Source organism: Cinclus cinclus, chromosome 16 (assembly GCF_963662255.1).
Source record: "Cinclus cinclus chromosome 16, bCinCin1.1, whole genome shotgun sequence".
NCBI lineage: Eukaryota > Metazoa > Chordata > Aves > Passeriformes > Cinclidae > Cinclus > Cinclus cinclus.
In genome coordinates, this window is record NC_085061.1 from 5,458,480 (window position 1) to 5,476,018 (window position 17,539).

Consider the following 17,539-nt stretch of genomic DNA (forward strand, 5'->3'; position numbering starts at 1 on the left):
ACATAAGAGATTGGTTCCCAATAGTTCTTTTCTGTTGTACCCAACCCAGCAAAACAACATGGGATTCTTCCAGATCTTCCAGAGGGAGAGTCTGAAGGGTAGGTCACTGAGCACAGAATGGGCTTTAATAACAGAGACATGACTGAAAAACCCTGGTGTGACTGCTAGAATATCTGTATTTGATCACAACTTTTGATAGAGAAAATACATTTCTTTCTATGTTGAGTGTTTGGAAAGAACATATGCCATTAACAGTGGTCACCCATGCCACTTGGCTTCTGAAAAATGCATCACTATGAACAAAAATACCCCACACTTTAAAGATATTATTTATATTTTTGCTGAGGGAGTAACGGGGAGGAATATCACTTGAGGTTGAGGTGTCAGTACATGTGATATGTGTAAGTCCCACCTAAGCTTTCCTTGTCTGAAATGTCAGATAAAGACTTTAATTAGTTCCTCTGCATAAGGATAAATTTAGCTCCGAGAGCAGTGCAAAGCAGACTTGTTGATTGGTGTGGGAATGATTGCTGTGATTCCTGAGCTATGAAGGTGCTGTCATTTCTGCAAAGGATCTGTGCAGGGGAGGCAAAACAGAGAATTGACTCTGTAAAATGAACTGTGGGTCTGTATGCCCAGAAGTTCATGTAGGGTCCTGTTCTATTATGAATCATATCTTTGCCTTTTTTGTTGTAAATGATTGTTCTTTAATTACACCTTCAGCTATAATTTTGTGTGAAAAGTTCAAAACACGGATTAATACATTAGTCTAGAAACTTCTTACTATTTAAATACTGCCTCAGCTATTTTCACAGCTTTATTAGAACAGTTCATGCTTCAACTTATGCCCTTTACTTTTGGCCACGGGGGTGTTCTGCAGGTCATTCTTTAAGTGGGTGAGTCATCCATTTCTGTGCGACATGAGAATAACAAAATGACCCTTTAGAAGTGTGTGTTTTCCAAGGAAAGAGCAACACTGCACCTGCAGATGCACATCTGCACTTGCTGTACTAAATTCCTGCATTCTGTCTGCTGGTACTGAGCCGGAGATGCTGGGAGGTCTCTTCTGTCTACCTTCAGACTTTGTACCCTACAGGCTGGGGATGAAGAGGATATGAAATATTTAAGTGGAAGTGGAGGCATGCAGTCCCTCTCCAGCTCTCTCCAGCAGTGAGCATGTGTGCTGCTGTCAACATCTCATGATGACCAGCAAGAGGGGGACAAGCATTGCTGCTCTTGCTCCACAGGCACCTATTTATTATCTGTCCCAGTGAATTCCTGCCTCTGCTGGAGAAGAGATGTAGCTATCATTATTTTTGCTTGCCTTGCAGAAAGCAGGCTTTGATTTCATTCTCTGTGTCTCGCTGAGGTCTACGTAAATCATCTGAAGTTGGCCAAAAACTTGAGAAGAATGTTGTGATCTACAGCTGTTATCTGTGCCTTCCCCATTTTTATTGGGGGTGAAGCCTGTTTGCATTAGGATAACGACAAATAACACGCGTGCTGCATAAACCTGTGTCGGTCCTTCCTAAACAACGTGCCAGAAATCCCCCTTGGCTGTATTAACAACTAATTGCCAAGTTCATTTTTGACAAAACAATCAGCCCAGCCCCGGTGCATGCACGCTGCTGTGAGTGAGTCGTGGTGCAGAGCAGCACACGGAGCTCGGTGCAAGTATGTTCTGTATGTGGCTGCCATGGTGATTACAATACATAAATAAAATAGATAAATATGGGCCATATTATAAACCCATTAGTGGCGCTGTCTCAGGTCGCAGGCAGCCCCGTGGTGCGGTGTCAGCCGTGCTCCCCCGCTCCGCGGGCAGCTCCTGGGGGGCTCACTTGGGCAATGGCCCTGTCCCACCTTGTCAGCTCGCAAATTCGACACAAAGCGGGTAAACAAAGGGCTTTTGTGCACGGTTTGTAGCTCAGTGAGGATTAGTGGCCTGACCCGGTTCTCAGACTGGGGACAAGCTTAGCGTTAATTCTCCCGAGGTTAGCGAGGGCGGACTGTGCGGGGCTCGGCTCTCGGACTCAGGCTTGCCTAAAGCAGGCTCTGCTTACCTGGGCTGGCGTGCCCGTGTTCGCAGCGTGCCGGGTGCCTCAGGATGCGGATGATCTCAGGCACTTGCTCGCAGTCCTTCCCGCAGCTCCAGAGGTCCGGTCCGCCGGCTCGGACATCCTCCCCTGTCCGTGCGCTCCGGCCGGATCCGACTCCCGCTTTTCTTCCCCCTCTCACCTTTCAGCATTCTCTGACCGTAAAATCCATCCCTTTCCTGAAATGCAGAACGATGCACTTGTCCAATGAAGTTTTTTTTCCAGGCGGGATTCAAATTCCAAACAAGCCTTTCATTTCCTTCGCGCCGGGGGGAGAGCGAAGGCAGGGAGGCGAAGGAAGGCGCTCGCTTCCTTTAAATCCCCACCAGCGTCTTCCCAGCGCTGGAAGCGAAGCAGCTTGTCATGGTGATCTTCGGAGTTTAACTTTAGAGGGGGAGGGAGAAAGTGGAAAGCAAACTGAATGCTGTAGTGGAGATTTCTCTCTTCCCCCACTGGGCCCCTTGCCGACTGTTTTTATTGATTTCAATCACTGGAGGCTCGCTGGCTCTCAGAAGAAACACTGTGTAATGTGTTCTTTCCTGGCTTTCATTAAAGAAACTCAATGCAGTGCGGTCACGCTGCCGAGCTCGCCTGGCAACCTGCCTACACCCTGTGGTACCTCTTTCATTGGAGGAGATCGAGCTCGTGGTTTGGGGTTGGTTTATTTATTTTTTTTCTAATTCTCCAGCAAGGATTTCAAAACAGCCTCTGCTCTGCTTCTACCTCCTCTCACAGCCCAAAGCCTTTTTAAGCCTCAGAAGAAATTGTCAGCACCACTAAAGGGGGCGACTTTGGTGGCAATGAAAGCACCGAGTGCTGCGACAGTCTCGTGCTCCTTCTATTAAAATTCCTCTGCGTTTCTGGGCAGGGGTTAAAAGGGCTGCGTGTAAGCCACAGGGATGGGGATACAAATGATTTTTTTTTTTTTCCCCAGTTCCAAGTTCTCCTGATTGCTTAACACGGTTTAATTAAGAGTAGGGGAGTAAGCAAAATCCTTCAACAAATACGTGAACATTCCTGGCCGCTGTAGTTGCAAATGAAGCAAAACTGCACTCCCCGAGTTTGCCGTTGTGGTGGTGTCTCAAGTATTTCTGTTGTACTTAGGGCTGGGATACTGGAGGAGAAAAATGAGAAATACAATACGATCCTGATTTATGCCTTAGAACTTAATCTACCACAGCACAGGAGTATGTACTTTATAGGAGTAACAGTCTATAAAGTGGAATTCAACAAGCTGCATTCTTTAAGTTGTGTATTCTGTGTGCCTGTAAATGCTTTCATGTAATTTAGTAAATTGTTCAATTTCTTCTTATTCAGCAGTTGCTAATGATAACACTTCATGTGCTCTTCACAATGGGCTGTAAATCTGAGACATGTGAAGATCACACACTTGTAAATTAAACCAGGTTTCAAGCTCATCGAGGTTCATCTATTCTAAATTACAGCTGCAAGTTTAGGGTGCTACCTGATCACTTGTGTTCCTGAGATACTGAAGTTGTATACACAAAGAGGCTTTTCAGAAAAAAAAAACAAACAAACAAAAACCCAACATTTACATGACCACAAAAAGAATCCTTTCCTGGAGCAGAAAGATAAAAAGGCTGTTCTTACTTAAATCTGGTTTCCTGCAGAATTTCTTTGAGGCTTCTCTGCCTGGGTTGAATCTACAGAAAGTTTTCCTAACCAGCTTAATATATATTATTGCCAGTGGTTTTGTTGTGAGGAGTTGGCATTCTACAAACACCTAGCTCTTACGAAAATTTTTATATTTTTCTTTGAGCAGTATATAGCTTTTGAAAGGTCTTCCTCTGTAAGCACTACAGACATATAAAGAGTATTTCTGCATATTGCTTTTCATTTAAAATTTTCTTTCAGCACAATAATGAAATTTCATATGCCCTCGCTGGTCATACTTCTTTTCATGGGCTGCTAAATGATAGAAAATAATTACTTAAATTCAGTGTGTCCTTGAACTGTTTTATGCAAATTCTCTAGCTGTAGTTGTAGCACAACTCTTTGGCCAGCCTTGGATAGCAAATAATTTGTCAGTCTTTCTTTTATGAACCTTGTGTCTAAGGGTCTGCCAGCCTTTCTTCTCTGTGGGTTTTGATCTGTGTTTATAGATTCCGCTTTTTGTTTTTAGGCTGGCAGATGGCCAGTTATTTATCTGGGTTCATGTGTATTGTGTGAGGCAGAAACAGGACGTTTTGCATGCTGATATCGTTCACGGGGCACTTGGGGGGCAAAAGGCTGCTCCTAAGCAGAAGCCATTACGTGATGTGTCAGTAGCTCTTGGTCAGTGAACAAAGCCCCTTTTGACATTTCTCTATGTTAAAAGTTATGAAATAACATGAGCTTCATGAACAAACAAGGCAATACAATGCTCCTGCTATGAAATAAGCCACACAATCCATTTCCCCTCTGTTTTGAACTCTCCGGAGTTCAAAAATTTGACGCCGTTTTTATATGTTTGTCACTCTCTTTTATTCCTTTGAATTTCTGCTGTTGCTTGTTTTGCTGTTGTACAGACTTCTGGTGCTGTACTGGGAGAAAAGAATAAAATTCTATTGGTTTTGGAGGAGCTGGATTCACTGGTACTAATAAATAGTGAATTTGGTGTTGTGGCTTGGTTTGTGGTTCTTTCTATAGGTTTGGCAGCAAAGCCAAAACCCTGATCAGGCAGGAAGTTCAGACCTACAGAGACGAATCCCAAAGGCAAAATTTTGTAGATGAGTATTCTGTTCACTGTGGCAATTCCTCAGAGCTTCTGACTCTGTCAACATTATTCTGTGCTGGCAATGGACAGCCAGGGGTGCAAGTGTGGGAATTTTGAAGAGTGAGGAGGAGGAACAGAAGTCTTCAGGAGATGTCTTCAGCTCTATTTAAGTGTGAGGCCATCAAGGACTGGAAACAAATTTAAAAATGCACTTAGTGCTCCATGGAAGCACAACACAATTAGTGTGCTGTTACTCGTGCTGTTATTCCTGTTGTGGTGCTGCTTGCTCAGCTACTGCAGCTCATAGTTCCCTGGCAGTACACACTTTCATGAAGATCCAAAAACTACCCTCAAAAACGATACCTGTTTGATTCTGCCACTCTCATGGCAAAAAAAAAAAAAAAAAAAAAGAGTCAAGTATCTTCAAGTATCTTTAAGAGAACGTGTACATCTTTTTTTGCTGGTTTCTCTTGCAGTTCTAGTTCCCTTTCTCTGTTCTGTATTGCTTAGCAGGGCTGCTTTATAGTATTGAATACTTCCCTTCTGTGTGAGCTGGCTCCCCATTTATAACTGCAAGCTCACTTCTAAAGACCATTTATAAAATGTTTCAAATTTGTGCAATATTTCCAGCTTACAAAGAATGATGGAAAACTTTAACTGGTGTCTGAAAGTGCTACAGCTGAAGCCTCCAGCTATTTTGAGTCAGATGTCTTGGACTATTTAGAGCATATTGCTATATTTACACGCAGTTCAGAAAGCTTGAGACTGGCATTGATGAAAGGCAGTGTATTGGCACCCACAGCACTTTGCCTGCAGATGGACTTGGTATGATACAAATTTGGGAATTTGCTTGAGGGTCCCTGTGCTCATATCTCTGTGCCTGTGCAAAGTTGACATGGGCTTTTATGAGCTTAAGTGTGAAAGATCTGGGGGTCTGCCTTTCCCTCAAAAAAATGGCATCCAGTGGCAATATCCCTTTTAGCACCCTTTCAGGCCTTCTGGAAAGTTTCCAAGTGGAAGACTCCCACCTCCTTAATCACGAGGAAACACTGGCTCTCCTCTGAATGTCATTCATTCAAGTGTGCTGACCTGGCCTGACCTTGTTTAGGTTGAGATCTAATGAGCCCACAACCCAAGGTGCTGTGGTAGCTCTCAGCAGCCTTTGCAAATAAGCAAGTGTTCTGTTTTTCTGTGTGCATGTGGTTCAAATTTATCACATCAATAAACAAGTGTCTCACATGCTCAAATAGGGACTTTACAACATTGTAGTTAAGGCTAAATTGTAGCACTACAAATTGTGATGTCACTTTATAAATATAGAAGGAGACAACCTGGAATATTTATGACCTCAAAACAATGAAGTCCTGTTAGTTGGGTTTGTTTTTTTTTTTTTAGTTTAAATAATAACACTAAAACTCTTAATCCAAATGGGTCACAAACGTCTTCCAGATGAGCAGTCACACTAATGGTTTGGGGAAAACAAAATTAACAACTCAGGCTGTTGGTTTAAGGAAAGGAAAGGCGTATCAATAGATTAATAAATAATAAATGCAGCTAGGATTTAAATTCCAGTGAAAGGTTTGGCTTTGTTTTCTTTCAAGTCCCCAGGTTTGGGGGAAGGGGTTTTATTTAATATAAACTGTGATAAAATTACCCTCACTGATAAAATCACCCTCAGCTTCAGTAGAGACTATACCACAAAATGTAGTTATCTTCTGCAGCACATAAAACCTGAGGTTTTCAAATTAAAAACCAGTCTAGGACAGACTGTGGCACATCCTACTAAATTAACCAAGTTGACGTGGATGGATAAAAGTGTATTTGGAACTAGAGGAGCTGTTTGAGCTGTTGTGAGCACTCTGTGCTGGGAGTCCCAGGCAGAAGCTGATGTGTCCAGTTTTCCCTGGGTGATGCTGTGGGCCAGCAGAAGGAACATCCAGCTGTAAATGCCAACTCCTTCCTGCTGGGACAGCCCTGCAGCAGAACAATGCTCTTGTGTCACACAGCCCACGGCCCATCCAGGCTGGAAACAAACATTGTTAGGGCTCGGTATTTACCTTGGGACCCACAGGGAGGGAGCAACTTGTTTTGTTTTTAATGGAGTGGTCAGGGAGAAGGATAAAAAGCTTTTTGATAATGCAAGGAATGTGGGAGGGGGAGAAGGGAAGTTACCAAGTTATGCATTTACTGTAAGTATGAAGGAGCAGAGGCCTCTTTATCAGACTGGCTCTAATGATGTGCCACAGTCACTTTATTTGAAAGCTTCATGGCTCACAGAAAAGTAAACAAATTCGTTACATTATTTTTAAAAGAAGATTAACTGTAGTGTGTCGTCTGTTGGACAGCTGCTGTAGTAATCTTTTACAAACACTTTATAAATGACCACCCTCAGTGTTTTCTAGGGCTTTGTGTGGCTGGATTGTTATTTTAGTAAGTACCAGGGTGGCTTTTCAAATGAAAATGTTGTTTCCTGTGTAACAATTCAATTCTACCTTCACCCTAAATATTATTTTGTTCTCAGCATGAACTATAGAATGTCTTCTATACTAATGCAACATATGTTGCTTTTTTGCATATGTTTGCAATGAATGCCAGTTTTTCCATAAAAGTACATGAAAAGTATTTTAAACAAGAAAAAGCAGCTCCACTTTAGTGTCCTACTTCCATTAGTTTTAATTTCTGCTTTCTTAACCTTTCTTCCATCTGTGAAAACACCAAGCTGAAAAGATGAGTCAAAATCAGCTTAGTTGATAGGTGAATTGACACTGAGCAAATGTTTAAACCCCAACAGGTGTCTTTGGCAAATAAGATTGTGTTCAGGTATTGCCTTGTTTAACATTCTTTGGTTGAATGTCAGCAGGAATAACCTTATTTAGCTCTGTGTCTACATTTGTGTTTGAAAGCACTCGACTGACGCAGATTAATGCAGCACTAAGGATTTGTGAACTTACGAAGTGGTTTTAACCAATCTTGCCATAAGCAGTTGATCTTCTTGTGCATTCAGGTTTCAGTTACAGGTTCCTTGAATAGGTGAGGAAGGAGCAGAGAGAGGAGGAAGAGTATTTCTTTCTCACTCAGTTGGCCTCCATGGGTGTCCCAGGCTCTAGCAGAGGACCTTACTTAAGTACATCCCTCAGACTTCTGGGAATGCCTGGAATGAGTCTCATCTTGCTATGGAACAGCATTTTATTTCTGCACAATGTAATCTCACACTGAATTTTCCAGGATAAACTCAATGTTTATAGTCAGATAAGCTATTTAAAGCTCTTCATCTATATGTGAAATATTTATTTTCATTTGGGATATACTGGTGCATATATTTATGGTAATATGGTTTTAGATGTGAATAATTAACTGTTCTGTCTGCAAACCTAAAGAAATGTCAGCTTTTGTAAGATATGTATCTGTGTAAGTTTTCTGAAGATTGTGCATATGTTCCTCAAGATTGCTAAAGGATTTCCAAGAGGTCTTGGATGAAGGAGAAAGTTGTCACATCTTTGCCCTTCACATAATCAAAATGAAGCCTCTGCATGGCAGACGGAGGTTTTCTCAGCCCAGGGAAGTGTGTGGTTACACAACAAACACAAACTGAGGATCTTAAGGAAACCCTACTGCTCCCAGTGAAATATGTGAATGCTGAAAAAACATCCAAACCCTCCATCCGCTGTGAAACAGCCTCTGCTGTTCACATGCCCTCCTCAGGTTTGAGTGTGGGAGAGCAAACAGCACAAGAAATGTTAGAAATGATGGTTATTCCATAGGTGGAAGGTGCTCAGGTTCCTGTACTGCTCAGAGCAGTGCCATCATCTCTAGAGGGCAGTTGGACAGATCTCTGTCAGTGCAGCATTTGCAGTTCTGGGAGTTGGGCATAGCAGAGAGGTGATGGAAATACACTGAACAGTAAAAATATGAAACCTGAACCTTCCGGTTTTAAATATTACCTGTGCCCTTTAATGACATTCATGCATATTTTGTTCACCTTCCTATAGAAAGATAAACACTTCATTTAAATGTTAATTATTTCAGGCTACAAAAGAAGAAGAAGAGCTTATTGCAGAGGAAGAGGAAGAACTTACTCCAGAGGAAAAGAGAAAACTGGAAAGAAAATTAAAAAAAGAGCGCAAGAAGAAGGAGAAACAGCTGATGAGGGAAGCTGGAATCTCCATTAAAAAGGTGGAGCCCAAAAAGCCATCGGGATCTGAGCGGGCTCTGGCCTATTTAACCAGGTAAGAACAGTAAAACCACTGCAGGTGCTGCCTACAGAAGTGAGCTGTAAACCAGTAACCCAGAACAAGCTGTACCAAGCAGTAACACATTAAAGGAAATTGCCGCAGTTAAGTACTAGGTTAATGTTTCTTCTCAGTTGACACCCTGGAGGACAGCTGATCACTCCATTGTGTTTCTATTACAGAACAGCAGAGAGAAGTGTGGTGCAAGTATGGTGCAAACGTTTTATAGAAAGGCAGCTCCTGTCCTGAAGATTTTATGGTTGTTACAGAAATATCAAAGTAGAGAGGCACATTGCAAAAAAGATTACGTTGAGAAAATGAGTTTTGTTTCTGGAGTGTGCTGTTCTAGGCAAAGGACTTCCAGTTGTTCTCTTTATATAAGCAGATTCTATGGAGTGGTTAAGCACTACAGAATCTGAATTTAACCACCTGCAGAATGTTTGGATATTTGTATATTAAGATGAGATTTGCCACTATTTTAAAGTTGATAGTGTACAATGCCTGATTTTTGCATACCAAAGTGTACAGCAAGTATAGTGGCTGATTTCAGATTGGAAGTAATCCCTTCATCCAGTTAGCACACTTATTAGAAGACTTAAAATTCCAGCATAAAACAGAGTCTGTGGTTAAACTGAAGAACTGCAGCAAAGCACTCACAGTACCCCACAGACAGTAAAGAGGTCGTGTATCAACAGGAAGATAATGTTTATTTTTTCCAAACTGCAAAATATACCCTGGCTGTCAGACCTCCAAAAGACTGGCATGTTACAAATAGTGGGTTACCACATGGAATAATTCCAGGGTTGCATCCCTGCCTGTGCTCAAAACGAAGCATCCAGACTGTCTGAATTGTTATTTCCCACTCGCAGTGGGAAGGGAGGAAATTAATTGCATTCCAGGCAGAGGGACATGTGCATTTTTGTTACATAACCCTCAGCATGCAGCGATAGCAAAATGACAGTAATATTTTTGATCTGGAAAACAGCTGGACCATTTCACCACTGTTTTGAACTGCAAATGGATTGACAATTAGCTTTGAACCAGATCTACAGATAATGGATTTCAGGTTTGGAAAGTAAAGGAACAAGCTGTGGGGTTTCGCTTGTTATTCCACTGTTATCTGTATGGATTTTTGCTTTGTTACGTGGGAGAATATGAAATTATATTTGAACTAATATTTGAACAGATTTGGTTCTAGAGTTTCACTTAACCTGTACCAAATTACCCTGAAATAGAAAACCAGCTCTGTCATTTGGTCTTGTCATACAGAGTCTATGGGTTGTATGTGCAGCAATAAATTGTGAGGGATCATTTCAGCAGCAGACAATTTGAATTTTGTAGACTTAACAGGGGGAGTCAGAAGATGCTGAACTGACAAGCAAACATAATCAGCATTCTAGCCCCAAATGTGCCCAGACTGTCTTGAACCATTATTAGTTACAGAAAAACAGCTTAGTCCTCTTACACCTCAGAACTTCTTTTCAACTCAGTAAGACTGCAAAAGAAATAACTGGATTTAAATGAATCCAAGAAGTAATATACTAGCTGGGGAAGGGAAACAAAAATCCAGATTTTGGAAAGCCATTGCAAGCTCTCCAGCATACTGAATGGGTGAAGGATTCCGGACTACATGCTTTTGCAGGGCTACAGGCATGAATAATGTGTGGGAGGATAAATAAATCTTATAGATGCAAGAGATCAATATAACTGGAAGTAAACAAAAGAGTGCTGTGGATTTGTGTTTTGCCCCACCCACAATAAAAACCCTACACGACACAAGTGTGGGTAGCTGAAGAGGCACCTTCAGTGCCTGATGGCACGTGCATCTCCTGTAGGACAGGTGGAACTCGACGTACCTCTGAAACTGTCACTTGTATTTACTGAGGGACTGCCTGCAGCAGGAGAGCACAGCTGTACGAGGCACGGGGTGACTGTCACCAAGCTGTGCCTCGTGCTGTCAGTCCAGGGGAGTTAGTGAAGGGAGCAGGGCACACGGTGTGCAGGGTGGGGCTGCTCCCTGCACTGGTGGTGCTTGCAGAGCCCCAGACCGCAAGGGCTGCGCTGGGACATTGGCTCCCCTTGGCAGCACTGCCAACCTGTGCCCCCACTGCTGGGGTCCCCACTGCTGGCACAGTGTCCCACAAGCTGACCAGGTCTTCCAGTTTTCCAGCTTTGTTGTTGGAGTCTAAAAACAAATGGTCCTTGATGCTTTCCAGTCTCCAGAGGGATCAAATTATCATTTTATTGGATGGCCATCCTGGCTGGGAGAGGCTTTTTTCACCGTGCACGTGGCATGGCCGCATGCAACGGCAGCTGATGCCAGCTCAAACTGCAGCTCCCAGCTACTGTGCCTGAGGAGCTGAAGGGTCTCCCCTGTGAACTGGGTGACTTGGACAGCCCAGGATTTTCAGCTCCTTGCTCATTTGAATGAAACCAGGCTGAGCATGACTAGGTTTGCACTCCTGATGGAGGAAAAGCAGCCAAATGACTCCTGTTTTTTTCCCCCCTCTTTCACTTTCTTTTGACCTGTGTGCAAAGTAAAGATGGAGAGGAAAAAAAGTCTTTGCTTAACCAATTTTTATCTCGTTTTTTCCTTGGCAAGATGAGTTCAGGTGGTTCCCAGTGGAGTTCTCTTCCAAGGCAGCAGTTGGCAGAGAAAAGTTGCTGCTGTCAGATCCCCCGCTTGCCCAGGGAGCAGACAGGAAGATCTGAAGATAGAGAGAGGATTAAAAGTAGGCAGCTGAAGCAGAAGGGTTATAAAACTCTGGGAAAAAAAAAAAAAAAAAAGTGGAAATAATGGAAAAAACCCAGAGTGGTACAGAACAGAAGAGAAAAAAACTCTGTAAAATTACTGCAGAGGAATAGGAAAAGGCAGGAGAGACAAAGTATTAATGGCTAAATAAAGTGCTCAGATCTCTTCCTTTTAATGATGGCATGCCTTTTGTCTTTATGACCGTAAGTGATGATTCAGATTTAAAGGAAGTATTAGATTGTCCCATTACTGTGATTCTTGGAAAAACTAGAATAAAAATTCATTCTTTTCTGAGCATTAGGTGACTTCAAGTGAAAAGATGTTGCAATTCCAGAGAAGGGTGATTAGGTTTAATTATAATGTAACTGACCTTCTGTGGTGTTAAAATGTTGGCAGAACTTGTTTGTCCTGGCAAGCCACCCTCTCCTAGAAGCTGCTGTTCTTGTGTTTGGCTTGGAAAGTTCATTGCTGCATGGATCTGTACATATGGATTTCTCCATCACTCATCAAAGGAATAGAGAGAGAGGTCTGAAAAGACCTCACTGGAGAAATGTGAAACTACAAAATTCATATCACCTGAGGTAGAAATAATAGATAATATTATCTGGATGTGTGCTGTGAATTATCTAAGCGTTGTAATACTACTTATCATGTACCAAAATTTGAAAAATAAGGTGCTGAAGCACAATTTTTTGGAAATTATTTATGCCATACTGTTAGTATATGTTACTTTTCTTTGTATAGGTCTTATTTTCCTCATTGCCTAATTTGAATTCAGACAAGATTCAGAGAATGTCAGAGATTTCATTAAAGTAAAAAGATGCTTCTAGAATAATACAAACCAAGGGCATGTTACAGGAGCAGAAAAGTGAGAGACAGGCAGAATTTCCCATGGCGTGAGGAAATCATCTGACTCTGCAGATCCCAAGGTGGTTTTTGCTGAGTGTGGTGGCAGCATTGCTGACAGCCCTGGACAACCCAGGGCAGTTGTTTATCTGCTGGGTTTGCAGAATGGAAACAGATCCTGGTCCTCAATCAAACTTTATTACAAACAGTGCCAAGCCTGGGAGATTTTAAAGCTGAAATGTTATTCTTCCTTTCAAAGAATACAGAAATTTGAGGGCTGTTGCTGGATTTTTTTTTTATATAGTTTGATGTTTTTTAATATATGTCATATATTATATAGATATAGAAGTAGAAATAACATGTAGGAAGTATATCAAGTTTTTATTCCTTCTGGAGTAGAGGCCATATGGAGAGGGGAATCAAGAGGTAGAGTAGTGTCCACTCAATTTCTGATTTTTGAAGGAACCAGGAGAGGCTGGTGCCGGCTGAAGCAGGCAGCAGCATTTGAGATTTGTTACCAAAGAGCTCAGATGATGGTGGCCCTTGAGGAAATCACAAACCCATTAATCCAACCCCTCCTGGGGCAGGTGACTGCACTGGAGGAGCTTCTGTACAAACACAACTGTGCTCATTAATGTTAAAAAACAGTTTCTAATTTTAAAGTATCTCGAGTGGGCTTGTGTCACATTCCTTTTTTGATTCATAATGTTTTGAAGCTGTTTTACTTCTCACAGGTGACTTTTTCAGCAAGGGTCAGTGATGGCTTTTGATACTTGATTCTGAATTTAAGTCATTCTCTTTGCTGCTGGCCTACATTGGTATTAATTTCAAACTTGGCAGTGCTATTCATGTTTCACTATCAACAGCTGAGGCTTTCAGATATTAAGAGTAACTGATAAACTAGAAATGTAAACATACACAGGTCTTTTTTTTTTCCTTCCAGAGACTGACTCTTTGGATTGGATAGCAGCTAACATTAGCATTTAATGGCATTTCTCATTCCCCTGCTCTCCAAAATGGAGATTGAGTTTCCTTCCTGCTTGGAAGGTGCAGCATATGTCTAAGCTCATCAGTTATCTTGAATTTCATAAAATATTGGAGAACTGCTCAAGTGATGAATCTCAATTAGCCAGTAAAAAAAAGTGTGTGTGAACTTAAGATAAACTGTTGTAATTAGGCACACCAGTGTTCCTGAATTCCCTTCAACAACTGGGGCTTTAAGGTGTCTTAAAACAGCAGCATTTCCTCAAATATTAGGGGAATAGTGAAAGGAAATAGTTTTGCTTTAATAATCTCAGGCCTGTTTTTTTAAATGTTCTGGGGAGAGCATTAACTATGGATGTAATTAATCTATTCCTACATGCTTTTAGTCATTTTGCCATATTCATTAGTTCCCTAAGAAGCCTCATGAATCCAGAGTCAGATACAGGATAAATTTGCATTTGGGGTTGCTCTGTTTTATATGAACTTGGGCAGGCATTGCTGCTATCCAATTTCAAAGGCTTGCACTTTTCCTAATACTCTAGAGATCAGTGAATTTGTTTTAGCACTTCTCCAAGTTTCTGTATTGCTTGACTTTTAATTTCTACCAGGGCATGACCTGCCTCTAAGTGAGATTCCTTTCCTTGACCTACAGCAACGTGTCTGTAAAGCTCCAAATTTTCCATTTGATGTTAATACTTGGGCAGATCTTCCTCATTTTAAAGGCAGCCACTGTCTCAGTTTGCTGAGAGTGAGTTACCTTATCGCTGTCCTACACTCCCTTGTGTGACTTCAGTTACACTGAGTGGCATCTGATGAAGCCACCTCAGTTTGTTTGCAGTTCCCTAGCAGCCCTGATGTTACTCACAAGCTCTACAAAGCTCTCTGTTGCAATGCCCACACCTTCCCTATTTTAGGGTGCTGGTATGCCAGCAGTTACTCTGGTGGAGGTGGGTGGAGGGGGTGTATTCACTCCACAGGTTTTGTGCTGCTTAGAGCTGTTCTGTTATCGTGCTCAAGCACATTATCTTCTGCAGAAGATAAAGCTTGCTGGCAAGGGTATATGAAGCAGAAAAATTCTTCTGCTGTGTTGGAGCTGTTATTAAGCAAGTTTATTTTTAAATCATAGCATTGCCCCGCAGTTTGTAAATAATTTCTCCCATCCTGGTGTTTACATCCTGCTCGTGGGCTGTGTTGGGTTTCTCAGTCTCACTGCCCCTCCAGTGAAGCAGCACATCCATGATTCTTCATCTCCTACTGCTCCTTCCAGTCCCTGATGTGCTCTGGTGCTCTTCTCTGAATTCACATGCCTGTGATTCTTCTGGAAATGTGACACCTGGAAACAAATGTGGTTTTACTGGAGCTGCCTTCCAGCACCACACAGAAGGGACTGAGTGGCTGTGATTCCTCCTCCTCCCTGTCACTCTGGCTTTGCACTGTGGGCAACAGCTTTGGATTCACCTTTGAGCCATCGAATGCTGAGAGTTCACGTTGAATTTTCTGAACAATAAAAGATATTTTTTTCTCCTCTCAAACTACTACTGAGTTTTATGTTAATGACAGTGTTGGCATGAATATACCACTATAGCTATACTACATTGTTCAGGGTTTCTCATCCTGCTTCAACCTGGCTGCAGCAAGTCAGATATGCTCCTGTTTCAGAATTGGCTTCATGATACCCATTTCCAGGTGTTAGTGTTCTCATTATCATCTGATTATTCAAACTGTGCATTTAGGATTCTGTGACTGTCACGTTACACTCAGTAACAGCACCATACAGCTTCTGCCTGTTTAATCAAGATGTCTGGTGGCAGCCTGAGTTGATGATTTTCATTCCCTGTGATAGAGTCGTTGACTTCTGGATTCACTTTTCTGTATCTTGATGGGAAGTGATACGTAGATATGTGTTGGAGACGTGCCAATGTTTTTCTAACCCCCACATGACATCCACAGGATGTCAGATTGTGCAGAAATTGCTTTTAAACTGTTATTAACTTCTTGCTGGATTAGCTGCTTTTTATGATTCTAATACAACAGTTTCAGTGCTTTGAAAGAAGCACATGAATATCTTACTCTTAATTTAGTGAGATCATGCAGATTACTGTTACTTATCTATATCTCTAGTCTTCTTCCACTTATAAATAATACAGCTATCCAGAATGAGTCAGCCAGACTTTGTGTGAAGAGTGCACACCAAAAGAAAGGTCTTCTCGTTCAAATCCAATTTTGTAATGCAGTTGGTTGAAGAGATGCCTGCGCTGGCACTGAACAGAAGACAGTGCTTGTGCAGGAATACTTGGGTCTGGAAACTGAATAACCAGGTTAACCCTCAGATGATCTGAATTAAGAAGTTGTGGCTCTCTCCCTTGCAGATGAGCTCAGGCACTGCCTGGTGCTGATTTATAAGTGACACCACTTCCAGAGCCAGAGAGGGCACCGAGGCTTCTTGAGCTGCTGCTGAAAATAAACTTGTCAGTTCAAGGTAATTCTGACAAATAATAGTATCATTTACTACACAAGTCTGAAAACAGGAACCAAAAGAAAGAACAATAACAAAAAAACCCCTTTTAAGTGGCTCAAAGCCAACCTTAGCTATTTTTATCAAGAATTTCTGGGAAGAAAACAAACCTTAGCAGTATATTCTGGGTATCTGTAATACTATCCTGGAAATGCTCCAGATGGACAGAATTATTTTGTAAAATAATTTCAGTCTAATAACCTCTATCAAGTTCTCTCCTTAGTCATGGATTGAATTGTGAAGATCCTAGGTACTTACAAATATTTTTGGATGTATTTTGCCATTTCCAGCTTGTTGGGTAAGCAGCTCTGGTTTCTAGAGATAAAACAGGTGTTTGGGAGGTTCTGATATGTCAGGTTCTGAGACTTTTAAACTTAGTTATGCCTGGAAGTTCTGAGATGTTGCAAGTATTTCTGTGCTATTTTCAACTTGTTCAGAAGTAAGTTTTAGAAACATCAATGATTGCGTGATTTTCCAGCCAAATTAGTAAATTCTTATGATGCAACTCATTCAACTAAGCTTTGGAAGAGCAGCTGGACTAACACAACCTTCCCTGAACCAAATTTTTTATGGTTTAGCTATTAATATTATCCTGAATAAAGTATTTTCTATGAGGAATGATTTTGAAGTAGCTTTCTTACGTCTTTGATAAGCACTAATGTATGGCTTGAGTGGGGAAAGAAAGAGAAGCTCAGGTCCATGGTAAATTTTCCTCAGTTAGTAGCTCTTCCATCTTTCAGAATCTGCTCACTGTCCTATTTAGTTTATTCAGAGGAAAGAAAGATTATTTTATAATTTCCTTACCCGTAAATAGTCACTAAATTTAACAGAAGAAGAAAAATGGAATAGGGAACTCCAATCCTGCTTTATGGCTCTAAATCAAATTATTTGTCTTTCTAAATCTTTGAATTAACTTTATGGAAGGTCACAAGTACACCTCTCAAAGCATATTTCAGTAAAAGCTGCAGAGTGATTTACTTTGGAACCTTCTGTCTCTTTGCACTTCTACCACTTTTTCAGTGTGAAACAAAGCTATCAAAATATTTACTTGGGCATTTTGTTCAAACATTCTCATATGGAAATAGTGTATTTAATAACATCATTAACATGAATTCACAAATCCTTTCATCTGACACCTGTCATTTACAGGATCTGTTGAAAAATACCTGACTGCTCAGCCCTGTCTTTAAAGAGATTTTTATGATTTTTTTTAAAAACATGCTGTCTCTTTGTTCTTCCCACCATAGTAGTGATAATTTGCTTTTCCATAATGCCTTTCCTAATAGTGTATCACAACTGTTTTTTGATAAATAAATGAGAACTATTTTGACGCTGATTTATTTATTCTCGTTATGACAGCTTTTGAGAAAGTGTTATGTTACCCCATTTTTCAGGTGATAA

The 17,539-nt window shown here is 41.3% G+C and overlaps 1 protein-coding gene across 2 annotated transcripts in view; it reads left to right on the plus strand.

Annotated features, from left to right (window-relative positions):
- C16H7orf50 (chromosome 16 C7orf50 homolog) overlaps positions 1 to 17,539 on the plus strand; it is a 124,845-nt gene that overhangs the window by 91,535 nt on the left and 15,771 nt on the right. The window contains exons 1-2 of one of the 2 annotated variants that reach the window (XM_062503838.1): positions 2,659 to 2,751; positions 8,839 to 9,038. In XM_062503838.1, the coding sequence (XP_062359822.1) occupies positions 2,659 to 2,751; positions 8,839 to 9,038 (293 nt within the window). Of the gene's footprint in view, positions 1 to 2,658; positions 2,752 to 8,838; positions 9,039 to 17,539 lie in introns of those variants that run through there. The other variant, XM_062503837.1, reaches the window with a different exon arrangement.